Source organism: Zootoca vivipara, chromosome 7 (assembly GCF_965207765.1).
Source record: "Zootoca vivipara chromosome 7, rZooViv2.hap1.1, whole genome shotgun sequence".
Taxonomy (NCBI): domain Eukaryota; kingdom Metazoa; phylum Chordata; class Lepidosauria; order Squamata; family Lacertidae; genus Zootoca; species Zootoca vivipara.
The window spans coordinates 5,352,806-5,370,346 of record NC_142590.1 but is presented as its reverse complement, the minus strand read 5'-3'; the positions used below and the strand labels follow the sequence as shown (position 1 = coordinate 5,370,346).

Here is a 17,541-nt window from a genome sequence, read left to right as displayed (position 1 = left end):
TCAAATGCACCTTTCTCCCTGCATGTCAGTTTACATTCATTGTTCATTACCAGGCATGTCCAAAGTCTGTTTCAGGGGCCTAATCCAGCCTGCCGGTTGGTTTAATCCTGGGTATAAAAATCCCCGGAAAAGCTCAGCTTTTGGGGTAAAATTGTAGAAAAGGTCAATAACTTCAATCCTAAAAAAAGGTCAACAACTTTGGTTGGCCCTCACGCATGTTCACGTCATCAAATCTGACACCCCTGTTCATTACTAAACCTACTTCCATGACTATTACTAAAGCAACAGCTATATTTTAAAATCATTTTAAAAACATGTTCACCTCATCAGTGTGTAAAGAGTGAGGCAGAGTTGGTGATGGTGCAAAAGGAGGTGGGGAGATGACCTTCCTTTCCTCTAGCTGGGCCATGATCTCCTTTCGTCGTCGGTGCAAATCATCTAGACTGGGATGAGGCTGAGGGGGAGGCCGGCTATAAGGCTCCTGAAGACAGAATATCATTTTGAAAAGTAATACTTAAAACATTTAAAATTTAAGACACAATCAATTATCCATTCTACATGTGAATCTAAAGCTGCAGCCCACAATCCACAATTGTTAGACATCAACGACAATGAACAAGACTAAGCACGGAGGGGGTGTATTTTTGTCCAAATCTGAAGTCTAGAATGCTTTATATTTGAGCATTCTGCTCCTCCAAAACTCTGGAGTTGACCATAATAGCCTCTGCAATTCACTCCAGAAGGGGACAGTATTCCCCTTGATTCTCTGCAGAAATTCAGTTCTAAGACAGAGACTGTACTCTGCACCCTGTGTGGCAAAGTCTCCAATGATGTGTAAGTAAAGAAGTCCCAGCCCTCAAATTGGAGATCTTTGGATGAGGATGTGCTAGAACCCCACTTTGTATGCCTCAAGACCTCAGAGTCAGGCTGGAAGAAAATATCATCTTGTTCCTCTAACAAAAATGCCCGTGTTTCTGGAGAAAGTCTAAGCTGCCAGAAAGGAGCGGGTCTTCGCTCACCAATGGAAGCTATGGTTCTGGTCCAGAATTTTTTGAGTGGGAATACAGTGCAAACTTGACCTCTCATTTTCAGCAACTAAGGGCAAGCCGTCCCTCTCTGTATGTCCCACATGGGTAGCAGAGGCAAAAAGAAATGATAAAAATTAAAAAATAAATAAATGTATTTTTAATTACAGTGGAACCTCGGTTTACGAACACCTCGGGTTACGAACATTCGGTTTACGAACAACCGAAACCCGGAAGTAAGTAACCCGAGGTGTTCGAGGCCAAGGAAGGCCTCCGCTGCAGCACCGGAGGCCCTCAGATGGCTTAGCGGAGGCCGGGGCCTCGCTCCGGACCTTCGCGGAGGTCCTGATTCAAGCCTGGGCCTTTGCGGAGGTCCGGATCAAAGCCCCGGCCTCTGCGAAGCCATCCGAGGCTCCGTTGCTGCAGCGCAGCCTCGGATGGCTTCGCGGAGGCCGGGGCTTCGTTCCGGACCTCCGCGGAGACCCGATCCAAGCCTGGGCCTTTGCGGAGGTCCGGATCAAAGCCCCGGCCTCCGCAAAGCCATCCGAGACTGTGCTGCAACAACGGAGCCTCGGATGGCTTCGCAGAGGCCGGGGCTTCGATCCGGACCTCCGCGGAGACCCGATCCAAGCCTGGGCCTTTGCGGAGGTCCGGATCAAAGCCCTGGCCTCCGCGAAGCCATCCGAGGCTGCGCTGCAGCAACGGAGCCTCGGATGGCTTCGCAGAGGCCGGGGCTTCATTCCGGAACTCCGCAGAGGCCCCGATCCAAGGCTGCTTCCCTTCTTTCCCCCCCGCCCACCCCCGGACTACCCTCTTCTCCACTAGGCGGCCGCTGGTTTTCTCCCCTTTGCTGCCGCCGCCGCTTCAGGTTCATGTTCGCTTCCCCCCCCATCCGCCAGCCATTTGGGGGGGGGGCAGGAGGGCTATTAAATCTCAGGGTCGTGGGCAAAAATAATTGCAGGGGGTTCAGCTAGATGACCCTGGGGGCCCCTCCCAGCTCTAAGATTATGGGAACTTGGAGCGTCCTACAGAGGCCCCGCAATTGGCCTCCAGCTGCAGAGGCCCAGAGGCCTCCACAACTGCCCCGCAGGATGATGTCCAGCAGGTAGCTTCCCAGCCCCAAAGTTAGGTAAGAAAACACTTTGTTTTTTGCTTTTGTGACTGCGGCTTGTGGCTTTATTTTTGTGACTTTTTTTTGTGACTGTGTGGAACCCAGTTCAGCTACTGGTTGATTGTGTGGCTGCAGAAATGGATAAAAGCCCCCTATCCAAACTGACTATCATCAGTGGACATAAGGGACAATACTGTCTTAATTATTTTATAGTGCAGTACATTGATTATTGCCTTCATTTTATGGATCAATGGTCTCATTAGTAAAATTTGTGTTAAATTGCTGTTTTAGGGGGTGTTTTTCATCATCTGGAACGGATTAATCCACTTTCCATTACTTTCAATGAGAAAGTTCGCTTCAGTTTATGAACAGACTTCTGGAACCAATTGTGTTCATAAACCGAGGTACCACTGTATAAAGGTTTCAATTTTTACCTTTTGTTATTGCAGAATCTTAGTTTCTCTGATGTACATTTTTATTTAATTTAAATGAAACATACATATGGGCCTGATCTAGATGAAAATCCCTACTTGGTCATGAACTTACTCAGTTGCCCTAATCAAGCCCAACTTTCTACTTCTCCCTTGTGTAAAATGGGATTACACAGAGCTTCTGCAAGAATGAAGACTGTATAGCATTTCGTAGACTAAAATGCCAAGCCCCCCCCCCAAAAAAAACCAGACAGACAGACAGACAGACAAACAAACAAGAAGTGACATATAGAACTCATACCCTGTGATATGAAGGTCTGATCTGACTCAGATGTGGACCAACTGGATAGTAGCCTTCCATTTGTGGATATCTGTCTCTTGTTTCAGGTACATATGGTGACACAGCTGGTGGAGGAATTTCGATGGGCACAGGGCTTCCTCGGATGATTTCTTCCCTCTGGTATGGCTGGGGAGGGGGGTACATGCGCCGGCTGTCATAATGTGGAGGGTACATGGGTTGTCCCATAGGAGGATATTGTTGGGGCTGTGCAGTGTACTGAGAATTCACCATGCGATCCTGAAGGTATGGTGGGTAATGTTCTAAATAAGGAGAGCCTTGTTCAGGAACAGACGGTGGAGGCCGGACAAATCGAGACATACACTGCGAAGGCTGAGCTGCAGGATAATATACACCTAAATGCACAAAATAAAAATTCGGAAAGCTGCTTTAAAGCAATTCACTCTTTCAACTGCTTCAGAGAACGGAAGTGGCAGTAAGTTGTCACTTTAAATCTCCTTTCACTTTACGTTTGAAGATGTTAATCCATTTTTACCAAGCGACAGCTGTTTGGAAAGAGCTTGGAAACACTTTGCATTATAACAATAGATCATCACTTGCCTTAACTTTGGGCCAATGGTGTTTTATAAATTACCATGAGGAAAACATGTGGAAGCCCCTCAAGGAGCCACTATAACTATGGGCCAATTCAGAGAGGTCCTCTCAGCAGTGATGCTAACAGGACAATTGCTCATCTACTCACCCTGCTTGGGAGTATGTGGCTCCCTTAGACACTAGCAGGAGCAGGAAGTCACCAGGGAGACCCTGCCCTAAGAAGCCAGGTGATGAAAAGGGGGTTGCATGGGCAATAATGGCAACAATGCTGAGGGGGCTAGAATGGAATGTATCCTTTTCTAAAAACATTGACAATATTTTGTGTTGAGATCCTGCAGGAAAAAGGGATTGGTGGTGTTGTTGCACATAGGAAAACAGCTTCAAAAGGATTAGATTGTCATGAAAGCTAGTGGGATGAGATAAAAGAACCTAGAGAAGGCGAGCAACTTTGTATCATAGGATTGCCACCTTTCACTATGTTTTCAAGAAATGGATTAATTCTTGGGAGTGGTACCTATTTCTAAATATATGGCTGACACTCAACGAAACTTCTGCAAGTGTGAATGCTTCCAGTTGGTGGCAGCAGTTTTCAACTCTGAAAGTTGCTACATCTAACCAGACAGCTGCTCTCTTCTGGCTTGATGAAATAAAATAAGGTATTTCCCTACCTGCAAAAATTCACTTAAAATTTTCAATACAATTTGTAAAAACAACAACTCACTTGGGTCTTCTTAAATGGTGGAGTGGTTGTGCTTATACACAAGATTTTAGTCAGAACGCCAAGTAGTGATGTGTTGTTGGGATTATAAGGAGAGCTGGTCATCCCTTGTAATTCTGAATGTGTGAACCTCAACAATCTGGGACCACTTACAAATGTGGATTCATGATGATTTCAGTTTTAGTTTAACAAAAAGCAGTTATCTAGCTCTCCTAGTTACAAAGCATCCTCTGAAAAATGTGCATGTCGCCTTTTGCAAATGTGCAAAAGTTTCCACCAGCGTTTAGGGATGGTATCCCTTTTTCTTGCTTTACTTCACTTCTTGCCTTGTGATCCCAAGCAAGTACATACACATCCCTTTTGCTTTTCATTCATACATTTCTCTATCCCTATACAGACACTTTCCCTCATCACATAACTCCAAATCCTGCACTTATCTGGTTCAAGATAAAGCATGCAACTGTAAAAAAAAAAAAAAGTTTACGCAAATTATATTGATCATTCTGAGACCAGATGTTGAAATGTCTGTGTAAAGAGTTAGGTTATATTTTGTGCTATACATGAAGTGCTACAATGATAGGATGTTTGAACACACAACTAAGAAGGGGGGTAGAAAGGATATTTTATCAGCATTGATAGGTAGGGTAGGAGACAGCTAAGCAGCAGGTGTCAAATATTGGGGTAGTTTATCTGAAATCCACTGCAGAGGGCAAGAAATGCATTCGTACCTTGGATCCCAAATGCCTTGGTACTCAGACATTTTGGCTCCCGAATGCCGCAAACCTGGAAGTGGGTGTTCCGGTTTGCAAACATTATTTGGAACCCTACTGTTCGACAAGGCTTCCACAGCTTCCAAATGATTTGGTTTCCAAACGTTTTGGAAGTTGAACGGACTTCCGGAACAGATTCCGTTTGACTTTCAAGGTATGACTGTATATGGCCTAGCAAAATTAAAGTACAAAAAGGTATCCCTCAATAAATTTCTTTATACACACAGGGCCTGCTTACCATCCACAAAGCATTCCCTGGAAATAGTTGGTTAGGTGAACAAGTCCACAATTTCAACTGATTCCTATAGGAATCAGTGATCTTTCTCCCTCTCCCACCATGGTTTCTTCCTAAAACAACTGCAGCCAACCAGCAAAAGAGAGACAAAGGAAAAGCTAATTTGTCCGACCTCTCCTGCTCTCTGATTCATCCAATCTTTCTCCCCATTCCATGGTTTCTACTTGAAAATGGCTTGACCAAAAAAAAGCACAAGTAAGGAAGTGGGCAAGTTCCAGCCCTTTGGATCTCTATCTGTGGAGTGTATAGCAATGTTTGGGCATACAGTGGTACCTCCGGTTGTGGACGGAATCTGCTCCGGAGGTTCGGTTGGATCCTGAGGTTTCCGCAACCTGAGGACCGCTTCTGCGCATGCTACCAGGTTTGCCGCTTTCGCATCCTGAAGTTTACATAACCAGAGGGTTACGTAACCGGAGGTACTACTGTATTTCCTATGTTTGGATACGTGAATTGGTAGATAATGAGCAGGCTGATAGCAGGACGTGTGTATATGACACCTATTTTATTAACACTCTTTGCCAACCTTTTTAAATCTAGATGATCTAAAAGGCTGGAAATTGGAAGTACCAGACTGAAAATTTAACACTAACATAGCAGTCTTAACCATTGTCTTCTCAAAAGAAAGTCCTACTGAATTCAATGGGGCTTACTCACAGGTAAGAGGTATCTAGCACCCCACAGTATCTAGCACCCCATCCTTCATCTAGGGCAAGTAAATAAATAAATAATATGTAAACCTTTGCCACAAGCCCAAATTTTACCCAGATGGCATTGTTACCTGATTGGTAAGGTGGAGATTCAAATGGTGGACCTGCTCCCCGAGGATCTGGGTAAAACACATCTGTTTGTGGAGCTGGATACAACTGGGAGCCTCGTGGCACCATTTGGAGCTGCTTCCCAACAGATATTGGAGGCAGGTCTGCAGGTCCTCGGGGGGCCACTGGGTGAGAGTTCACTGGTAAGGCAGATAGAGAACTCTTGGGAACGGATTCCAGCCTAAAAGAGATCCAACACAACATTAGAGCAGCTACAAACCTGGGATGAATCCCCCCGAGTATTGCTGCTTTGGAGCCTACATTGATTTGTACATTGACTTCTCAGCAACCAAGCATATGCAAGAGGTAGCAGAAGATGGAAGGTGGAAGCATCACCAGCAGATATTAAGGGAGTCCAGCTAGGGTTCCAGAAGCTACGGCAATCCAGCTTACAGAAACATCAAAAGAGCCCTGCTGGATTAGACAAAAGACCCACTTATTCAAGAAACCTGTTCTTATCAGGTGCCCATGGAAAGCAAGCACTATCCCCCCTTGTGATTCCCAGCAGCTGGTATTCATTGGCATGCTGCATCCAATGCAAGGGACAATACACAGCCATCACGGCTAGTATTCATGGTTAGCTTTGTCCTGCATGAATTTGCCTAAATCCCTTTCAGAGACAACCAAGTTTGTGGCCATCACTACATCTTGTGGGGGCAAATTCCATAGTTTAACTATGGGCTTTGTGAAATCCTCTTGAATGGAAGTACTGCCACCTATATTTGATGGTAATGCAGGCCAGATACAGAGGTGACCTGAATGCAAAAGTCATGTCTGTGTATCCAATTTATGCACATGTGGACTGCATTCTCTAGACTGCCCAGTTTATATGAACACCATAAAAAGGTAAACGTACAAGTCAGGAGGTGACCCAGGGGCGCTGCTGCTAAGATGGTCAATTTTCCCGGGCTTCAAGGCTGAATCATAACTGGAGTCGGTTCCACGAGAGATCAGTTGTGTCACTGCACTGCCTGTTGAAACAATCCCATTTGGCAAGGCAGAGGGTTTTCTGTTGGGCAAGTCCATACTCCCTTCATCCGAGAGGATAGCTGCTGCCGATAGGCCCACCTCATTCAGCTGGCCTAAGGAGGCACTCAGGGGTCTTCGAGGAACCAGACGTTTGTTCATCTTACGAAATCTTCAAGAGAAACACGTGAGGAATTAAAGAACAAGGATGAGTTACAGCTCACGTTGGAACAGTTATTTTTCTTTTCCTACTCAAATGCTAGAGCACAAACTTTAATTCAGGCACGACTATTGCAGCTGGAACGCCTGCTATGCCAAACCTTATTGGTGTGATGAGGGCAGCACACACTAGGCACCATGCAGCAAACACGGCTGCTTGCTGCTTACAAAATGTCACAAGGTGTTTTACTCAGTTGCTGGGATAGTGAATGTGTAACTCGTATTTTCACTCAGTCCTGCCCTCTTTAACAGCCTGTAGCATACAAATCTTACTGTCTGTCTCCGTCTCATCTCATTTTTCTCTCTCTAAATCAGGGCATAATTCCAGTTTGGCAGTAAAACCCACACACTAGTATGACAAAAGACGACTATCTAGGGGCATATTGGGCAAGATACAGTGGTCACTCGACTTACAAAGTACTCGACTTACGAAATTTCGAGTTACGAATGGAAAAAAATGGCCTCATGCTTACGTTTTTTTCGACATCCGAAAGGAAAACCGTTGCGGTTTAGATGGGGTTTTCTCGACTTACGAATTTTCCGTTCCCAATGCATTCCTATGGGAAACTGCTTCTTTCAACTTACAAACTTTTCGACCTACAAATGTGCATTCGGAACGAATTAAATTCGTAAGCCGAGGGACCACTGTACTAGAAAGTTAGGAAGACAGGGCTTACCCCTGCAGAAGCCTTGTAAGCTGATATACATATATGAAGAAGCTGTAGAATTTAATTCTTCCACCACCATTTTATTTTATCTTTGTAGACTGCCATGTTCTCCCAATCCCCATGCAGGTGATCTGAAACATTTATACCTTCAACCCTATTCAATTATCCATTCTAAACTGGATACTAAGTTCACAATCAGAAGTAGAATAAGACATGGAATCTTACTTTTCTAGTTCTTCCTGCGAGTGTGCAAAGGTGCAGCTGGCCCCACGGGGGCAACCTCCTCTCTGCTTCATGTCTCGGCACATATATGTCTTATACTTGCTGTGTTGAGGAGGCTGGATCAAATGGAAAAATAAGGAAACTGAAACCAAAATTGTCAAAGTCTACAATTCTTCTAAAAATAATGCTCCAAAATAAATTCAGAATAAAAAAAATTGAAAAAAGACTGTGTAGAGAGATCTCCAGATCCAGAAAGAAAGCTTTGTTAGAGAACTGACCAAGAAGAATTGGGATTCACTATTAAGGTTGCAATCTTAAACAAATATACCAGTGAACTGAGGACACTATGCAACTTATTTCCAAGTAAGCATGCAGTGAGTTGTGCTGCATGTGCTGTGATAGCAGATTTAATAAATGGAATCCACTCATCTCTTTATTCAACACTCAGTGTTAGAAACTGAGATATGAAAGCTAGGAGCTAAATGGCACCTTAAACCTAGGTTATGGGTGCAACAATGGAATGTCTTTTGTTGTTGTTGTTGTTTAGTCGTTTAGTCGTGTCCGACTCTTCGTGACCCCATGGACCATAGCACGCCAGGCACTCCTGTCTTGCACTGCCTCCCGCAGTTTGGTCAAACTCATGTTCGTAGCTTCGAGAACACTGTCCAACCATCTTGTCCTCTGACGTCCCCTTCTCCTAGTGCCCTCAATCTTTCCCAACATCAGGGTCTTTTCCAAGGATTCTTCTCTTCTCATGAGGTGGCCAAAGTATTGGAGCCTCAGCTTCAGGATCTGTCCTTCCAGGGAGCACTCAGGGCTGATTTCCTTAAGAATGGATAGGTTTGATCTTCTTGCAGTCCATGGGACTCTCAAGAGTCTCCTCCAGCACCATAATTCAAAAGCATCAATTCTTGGGCGATCAGCCTTCTTTATGGACCAGCTCTCACTTCCATACATCACTACTGGGAAAACCAAAGCTTTAACTATACGGACCTTTGTCGGCAAGGTGATGTCTCTGCTTTTTAAGATGCTGTCTAGGTTTGTCATTGCTTTTCTCCCAAGAAGCAGGCGTCTTTTAATTTCGTGACTGCTGTCACCATCTGCAGTGATCAAGGAGCCCAAGAAGGTAAAATCTCTCACTGCCTCCATTTCTTCCCCTTCTATTTGCCAGGAGGTGATGGGACCAGTGGCCATGATCTTGGTTTTTTTGATGTTGAGCTTCAGACCATATTTTGCGCTCTCCTCTTTCACCCTCATTAAAAGGTTCTTTAATTCCTCCTCGCTTTCTGCCATCAAGGTTGTGTCATCTGCATATCTGAGGTTGTTGATATTTCTTCCGGCAATCTTAATTCCGGCTTGGGATTCATCTAGTCCAGCCTTTCGCATGATGAATTCTGCATATAAGTTAAATAAGCAGGGAGACAATATACAACCTTGTCGTACTCCTTTCCCAATTTTGAACCAATCAGTTGTTCCATATCCAGTTCTAACTGTAGCTTCTTGTCCCACATAGAGATTTCTCAGGAGACAGATGAGGTGATCAGGCACTCCCATTTCTTTAAGAACTTGCCATAGTTTGCTGTGGTCGACACAGTCAAAGGCTTTTGCATAGTCAATGAAGCAGAAGTAGACGTTTTTCTGGAACTCTCTAGCTTTCTCCATAATCCAGCGCATGTTTGCTATTTGGTCTCTGGTTCCACTGCCCTTTCGAAATCCAGCTTGCACTTCTGGGAGTTCTCGGTCCACATACTGCCTAAGCCTGCCTTGTAGAATTTTAAGCATAACCTTGCTAGCGTGTGAAATGAGCGCAATTGTGCGGCAGTTGGAGCATTCTTTGGCACTGCCCTTCTTTGGGACTGGGCTGTAGACTGATCTTCTCCAATCCTCTGGCTATTGCTGAGTTTTCCAAACTTGCTGGCATATTGGGTGTAGCACCTTAACAGCATCATCTTTTAAAATTTTAAATAGTTCAGCTGGAATATCATCACTTCCACTGGCCTTGTTATTAGCAGTGCTTTCTAAGGCCCATTTGACTTCACTCTCCAAGATGTCTGGCTCAAGGTCAGCAACCACACTACCTGGGGTGTATGAAACCTCCATGTCTTTCTGGTATAATTCCTCTGTGTATTCTTGCCACCTCTTCTTGATGTCTTCTGCTTCTGTTAGGTCCTTACCACTTTTGTCCTTGATTATGGTAATCTTTGTACGAAATGTTCCTTTCATATCTCCAATTTTCTTGAACAGATCTCTGGTTTTCCCCATTCTATTGTTTTCCTCTATTTCTTTGCATTGCTCATTGCATTGCTCTTGTCTCTCCTTGCTGTTTTTTGGAAATCTGCATTCAGTTTCCTGTATCTTTCCCTATCTCCCTTGCATTTTGCTTGCCTCCTCTCCTCCGCTATTCGTAAGGCCTCGTTGGACAGCCAGTTCAATGGAATGTCTAGGCGTGCTGAAAGCTGAAAATGAATGAACTGCAGCTAAAATATTATGTTCATTTTTCACATGGTCTAGTCCTTCCCCTGCCCACCCCCCTAGTATTCTTAAGAGGGTCTCTTCTCCAGTCTTCAGAGAGTAGCTAGAAGTGGGGAGGCGGAAAAAGGTCCTCCTTTCCTTCCACTCTGAAGTTTCAATCTGAAATCTTAGGTGCAGTATTGCGCCCAGGGCTCAGAAACTGCTCACACTAACAAAATTCCCTGTCGCAAAATGCGCCTAGAACAAAGGGAGTTTTGAACACCGTCAACACCTTGACAATATTAGGTATGGAACCATTAGTAGATAATCCTTTTCCCAATGGTGTAGCAATTCCAGGGTTGGAATTCCAATAAAATGTTCCATTTTTAAGTTGCTTTTCTGTCATAAATTCTACTGTTTTAATGTGGATCTAAAAAAAATTTTCTCCATTCATGCAGCAAAAGTTGCAAAGTACTTCACAAATGCAAAAGCACTGCTAAATATTTCAATGGCTTAAAAAAATTATTTCACATCTAACCTGCCTGGTATGTTCTTCTCCTTCCACATTCCCATCAGCTATATGATTCAGCCACCATTTCAAACCTCTCTGATGGTGAAAAACAGTTTATATGTTTTTTTTTAAAATTAATTAACTATATTATTATTAATTATTATTATTTATATACCACCCTATACCCACAGAAGTAAAAACTATGGCTACTGCAACTCAGAGCGCAGCGGTGGGGCCCTGTATGCATGAAGGGAGAAGGAAGTACAGGAATCCACATTATGTTCTCAACACTCCAACTATGATTTGGAAGTTGTTTCTAAAAGCAGGCTTGTGACACACACACACTCTCTCTCTTTGTTTTGACTTGCATTCTCTCAGCTTTATGCCTATGAAATAATACTCACACACAAATTACCATAGAAATTAAAGACAAGTAATGCAAAATAAGTATTACACAGTAGTGAGCTATACATAGCGTAAGAGAAAATAAATGCTTCTTGTTCCAATAAATTAGAAAATGCCTAATTACCTATAACATTTATTTAATACTTGCTACCTTACTCAAATTTTAATGTAATTAATGTCCATCATTTCTCTACTATTCTGAATTCTAGATATGCTTAGAACTTTTTTAAAAAAGAAAACACTTTCCAGTGAGTAGCTTTGATTTTCTTTCTACAATTAAAAAGCTTAATGAAAATCTTCAGACTGCAATTTTCGATGTTTCCTCTTAAATCACATTAAAAAATAGTTACTGGGCCCTCACATTCTGTGAAACCCACAGAATATGTAGTTCTTCCTCCCACCTTAATAATTGGACAAAATGATCAATATGCACAAAATGTTATGACATCTTCTGGATTTTAGGATTCCAACTAGGATCAAACAAAACTAATTTGGATATGTCTGAGGGTGTGGGCTATATGCCTAGCAGGATTCCCAGTCTTGGAGCAGCTGACCTCCATGCTATTATCACAAACTGATTTTAAAATGCCTGTTTCAGAAGAGCTTTGTCATGCAGCAAGGGGAGATAAGTCCAAAGTTGCCCAGGATACATAGAACTCATTGCATGGTTCTTTGGGTCTATGTCTGAATGAGTTGTGATTTATGAGAGTTCAAATGCTTTGGAATGGCTATGAATATTTCAGATGTAACAGTTCCATGTTTCTTGCTGGATTCCACTATTTACACATTTCCACTGCTTTGATAGATATGGGTTCCAGAACACCTTATGGCAAAGTACATTACACTTTCAATCAGTACCTTTTCAGTTAATGTGGCCATATGAAGAATTTTCACAGACATGCAGGCAGCACAGATAACTGTTAGAAATGCTGTTCCAAACGGTAGTGTTAATGTGTAATATTGGATGCTTTAAATGGCAAAAAGAGCTAAGATCATTTGGCAAGGCAAGAAACCAAGTATTACATTTAAAATATTAACAGATACTAAAGAAAGAGGTAGATTCTCATTTCCAAATATTTCTTTTTCTTTATTTTTTTTCTTACAATGTGAGGTTAGGATGAAAAGGGGGAAAGAGGGGGCTCACTTCCAAATCTAAAATTATATTATGATGCAGCATGTTTGACATGGATAAAGGAATTGATAATATTGAAAAAATGAACGGCACAAATACAGGATGGGTGACACCTGGCTTGAGAGCAGTATATGTGAAAAGGATCTAGGAGTCTTGGTAGACCTCAAACTTGACATGAGTTAACAGTGTGATGCAGCAGCTAAAAAAAGCCAATGCAATTCTGGGCTGCATCAATAGGAGTATAGCATCTAGATCAAGGGAAGTAATAGTACCACTGTATTCCACTCTGGTCAGACCTCACCTGGAGTACTGTGTCCAGTTCTGGGCACCACAGTTCAAGAAGGACACTGACAAGCTGGAACGTGTCCAGAGGAAGGCAACCAAAATGGTCAAAGGCCTGGAAACAATGCCTTATGAGGAACGGCTTAGGGAGCTGGGTATGTTTAGTCTGGAGAAGAGAAGGTTAAGGGGTGATATGATAGCCATGTTCAAATATATAAAAGGATGTCATATATAGGAGGGAGGGTGGTTGTTTTCTGCTGCTCCAGAGAAGCGGACACGGAGCAATGGATTCAAGCTACAAGAAAGAAGATTCCACCTAAACATTCGGAAGAACTTCCTGACAGTAAGAGCTGTTCGGCAGTGGAATTTGCTACCAAGGAGTGTGGTGGAGTCTCCTTCTTTGGAGGTCTTTAAGCGGAGGTTTCACAGCCATCTGTCAGGAATGCTTTGATGGTGTTTCCTGCTTGGCAGGGGGTTGGACTGGATGGCCCTTGTGGTCTCTTCCAACTCTATGATTTAATGATTCTAATATTTAACACCAAATAAACTGGCCAAGATGTATAAAAATGTGTCAAGTAAATGCTGGAAATGCAAAGGGATAGAAGGGTCATTCTTCCATATGTGGTGGACAACAGCTAAAGCCTTTTGGGAAATTATATAATGAAATGAAGAAAATGTTTAAATGGGCTATTCCCAAAAGACCAGAAGCTTTTCTTATAGGGATAATAGAGACAGATGCTCCAAAGAAGATGACCATATTATTTATGTATGTGACAACAGCTGCTAGAATATGATATGCACAGAAACAGAAAGAAGAGAAGGTTTCAACAAAGGAGGATAGGCTTTTGAAAGTATACAGACTATACAGAAATGTCAATAATGGACAGAAAAAATAGAGAGATCAAAATGATGAGCTTTTTATAGAAGAATGGAGGCTGTTCATAGACTATTTGAAAAAGCATCATAGTCAAATGGAATCACAGGCAGGATTCGAGATATAAAGCAGCGGAAGAAAAATATAAAATAAAATAATTAAAATAAAGGAACTTTTTATAATAGATAAAGATTATAATGAAGTAAAAAAGGTTTGAGCAAAAACACTGGAGGTGAGGGTGGGAAGTCAACTCATGGAACAATGTGATTTGATATGGTCACTGTGAAAACGCTGTGTGTTGTTGAACACATTTATTTTTTATGTACTGCTATAATATGTGGTCAAATTCTCCCAGTGCTTCAGAAACCTGCAAAACCTCCACCCAGAAACCAAAATGTGTGCCACAGACAATGATGGCTTAATCCTACACCCTGCAAGTCTCTGAAAGACTACTATCTGTCCTCAGCCTCATGTGTGCAATGTATCCCCTATGTCAGTGTTTCTCAACCAGTGTGCCTCCAGATGTTTTGGGACTACAACTCCCATCATCCCTAGCTAGCAAGACCAGTGGTCAGGAATGATGGGAGTTGTAGTCCCAAAACATCTGGAGGCACACTGGTTGGGAAACACTGCCCTATGTGACTCATATAATCTTTGTGGATTTGCTGGAGGTGGCAGGGAAGGACTAGACCAACACCCCAATTTTTACAAAATCTTCCTTTTCCTACAGTACTTCCTTCTGAGAACTCCAGGCATGAAATTATATCTTCTATATATATTGGCAACTGATTCACCTTTTTTATCTTACATATACTAGGGGAAGCATTTCCTTTTGTTCTTTTTTGATTTGGCAAGGTCTACTATGACAAAGTGTGCCTTCCACACAAGTTCCACACAATACAGTACCTGCTGCTGATCTGCTCCTTTTTTGCTGTGATTTTGGATGTAATCCACCAGCCCATGTACCACAGTCCGCACAGCGACAAGTCCATTCTCAAGCTGCTCCCAGGTGGGTGGTGGGGCATCTACAGTGTTTATAAGAACAATTGAATTTATCTCTGGAAAATGAGAAATCCTGTAGAAACAGGATCTGAATCATAGCAAGCATCAAAAAATTTACAACATGCAACATTTTAGTTCTGAAGGAAGAATAAATTTGACATGCAAGACTAAGGAAATGTCTATGGAAATTCAACACTGATTTGCCAGATTTAGGGAGCAGCAGCAGCAGCAGCAAACATTTCCTGCCTGTCAGTAAGGAATAAAGTTATTCAAATAGAAATGCTTGAGAGCATTTGAACCCTCAGAGAGACACCCCCCAGAAAAAATATTGTAATTGTGGGAAATATGGGAGAAGATTAGAGGTAATCAAGGAAAAGCAGCAATGTCTGAGAGAGCCCAATAGAGTCATTTCTAGTGAAAGGACTATCTCATTGACATGTGTTCCTTTTGCTAAAATATGGCAATATAACCCTACTACAACAATGATAAGCAGAGAGACATACACAGACATGTCCTCCTCAGAAAGGGCTGGGCAGGATTTAGCAAGACTCTGAGCCTAACCTCATGAATTCATAGAAAAATAATCCTATGATCCTGACCCATTCAGAATTATACAGGTCACAAGGCCTTTTCCTATTATCATTAAGGTCTGTGGGACCTTATGGAGTAGCCATTGTTGCCACAAAACCAACAAAGTCCTAGAATACCTTAAAGGCAAACAACTTTATTGGGGCATATGTTTTTGTGGGCAAGCCAATCAGCATATGTGCGACTTACTCCCAGCGAATGTCCATTGTTTATGAATAAACAGAGCAAGATCAGTAGTGTGAATGCACACCTATAGGAGGAATAGCCTGAGGTCCAATGTGGCCCCTCCAGGTTCTTGGAACCCTCCATAGGCCGTTCCCCTCACCATCTTTATTCTGTGTACTCTTCAAGTGCTTTTCCCGGGCTAGAGTGTGTCACTAAATTTTGGTGCCTCTTGCTTGCCAGGAAAGGGAGATGTGTATGTACAGAAACCTATATCCATGTAACACGCAACCTTTGTACAGAAGGAACATAGCCTGCTATACAAAAGGGTGATCTATTCATCTGCTGAATTTCACCTCTGACCCTGTCCATCACTGGGATGCAGCCCCTGGAAGGTTTTCCACAAGGGAATATAGCCCTCAGGTTGAAAGTGGTCTCCACTCTTATTGTCTCAGCTCATAGGGATGTTTTTATGCCTTAGAACTCCCAAATGCTGAGATTGCCACAACTCTGAGAAGTCTAGGCACATGGGCAGAAGGTAGATTTGTACTTTATAACTAAAGGTGCTCCGCCCCTGGATGAACATTTTGCATTTGGTTCTGCACCAGCCACAATTTTGCACCCTGCTTTGGTTCATGGGTCTTAAGTGTTCTAGTAAAAAATAAACAAGCCTGGTCTGTCCGCCATTAGAATATAAAGGAGACTAGAGCATCTCAAGAGAAACAGCTTTTTTGTTAATAAAGAAACAAGAGAGTACTCTGTTCACTTGTGCTTCTTACATTGACACGTATCAGTTTGATTGAAAGATATGCACAGCCTCTTCTGCTGATGTGAGCATGAATATAAACCACTTTTTTAATAGTTACCTGGGCTGGGATCAATATTTGCAAGGAGTTCTAGGTGGGGTCGAAGCCGGTTCAGATTGGCTGGGTCACCAGTCCTCTGGAGAGCGATAGTTAGTTCCTGAACACTCTGTGCAAAAGAGGCTGGGGTCTGCAACTTAAATATATATGTACAGTAATTAGAACTGCGTTCTGTACTCCTAGAGACCATCTTCAGTGAATCACACCTAAAAGATACATTTTAAAATTTCTTGTCTCACCAGCCCTCAAGATGTTTGCCTTGATGTGAAACCATTTTTTCAACAGAGATGCATTTACTCTAGAATTCAAGATTTCTCGCCATTGGTCAATCACAGCTTAGGCCCTTTCCAATAATACAGCCTGCATGTTCATTAATTTTATATACTAATATACAATGCATCAAGGCTCAGCGATATTAAATCCTGTTCAAGAGGGCAGTTCTTACAGAAGTGAAAATGGAACTGGCAACCCCATCACAGCTCCACAAAGCACAGCACATTCCTGAGACAATCTCCCAGCCACTTTTCTGCTTCACGCTCACGAGGAAGGCTTGGGCTTGCCCTTGCCATTAATAGCACCTGAGAAGCATGGTATGCCTTAGGAGACTCTTGATAGCAAGTGGGACATGGGAAGAAGAACTGAGGATCCCCACTTACAACTAATATCAGCAATAAAAACATAGTAGAAAATTAAAGGAAGTGGAATGATTTGAAGAGAATGTACCTTGTCAATAATTGACTGCATGTGGGATTTGTGGGACTGGTCTCCATATAGCAATGAAGACCACTGATCTGGGGCAATGCGCAAACCAGCCTCCATAGCAATTTGCACAATCTGGGAATCGTGTTCTCGTCTCAGAGCTTCATAGGTTCGGAACTCCTCCTTTAACTGCATCAGGGAGGAATCCTCATCTCGTTTAGTCACCTGGAAGAAAAAAATCCATCTAGATTAGGTAGGATGACAATACCCAACTTTACCAAATAAGGGGACAGTTTCTCAGTTCAGTTCCCTGACCCAAAAGTATTAGCTGCTTATAAGGATTTATGAAAGGAAGTACTATCGCTCAAGAATAATTCTTCCAGTTTGTATGGGGGAGGGGTCCCCTCTCCGATGATCAAATGAAAAGCTGAGACAATTGT

The 17,541-nt window shown here is 42.7% G+C and overlaps 1 protein-coding gene across 3 annotated transcripts in view; it reads right to left on the bottom strand.

Annotated features, from left to right (window-relative positions):
- The window catches only part of RC3H1 (ring finger and CCCH-type domains 1), a 59,969-nt gene that overhangs the window by 8,543 nt on the left and 33,885 nt on the right, over window positions 1-17,541 (bottom strand). For all 3 annotated transcript variants that reach the window (XM_035122423.3, XM_035122421.3, XM_088674851.1), the window contains 8 exons: window positions 17,126-17,326; window positions 16,406-16,538; window positions 14,694-14,812; window positions 8,136-8,248; window positions 6,914-7,195; window positions 6,021-6,238; window positions 2,869-3,260; window positions 323-481 (listed from right to left, as the gene is read on the bottom strand). In XM_035122423.3, the coding sequence (XP_034978314.1) occupies window positions 323-481; window positions 2,869-3,260; window positions 6,021-6,238; window positions 6,914-7,195; window positions 8,136-8,248; window positions 14,694-14,812; window positions 16,406-16,538; window positions 17,126-17,326 (1,617 nt within the window). The remainder of the gene's footprint in view (window positions 1-322; window positions 482-2,868; window positions 3,261-6,020; window positions 6,239-6,913; window positions 7,196-8,135; window positions 8,249-14,693; window positions 14,813-16,405; window positions 16,539-17,125; window positions 17,327-17,541) is intronic.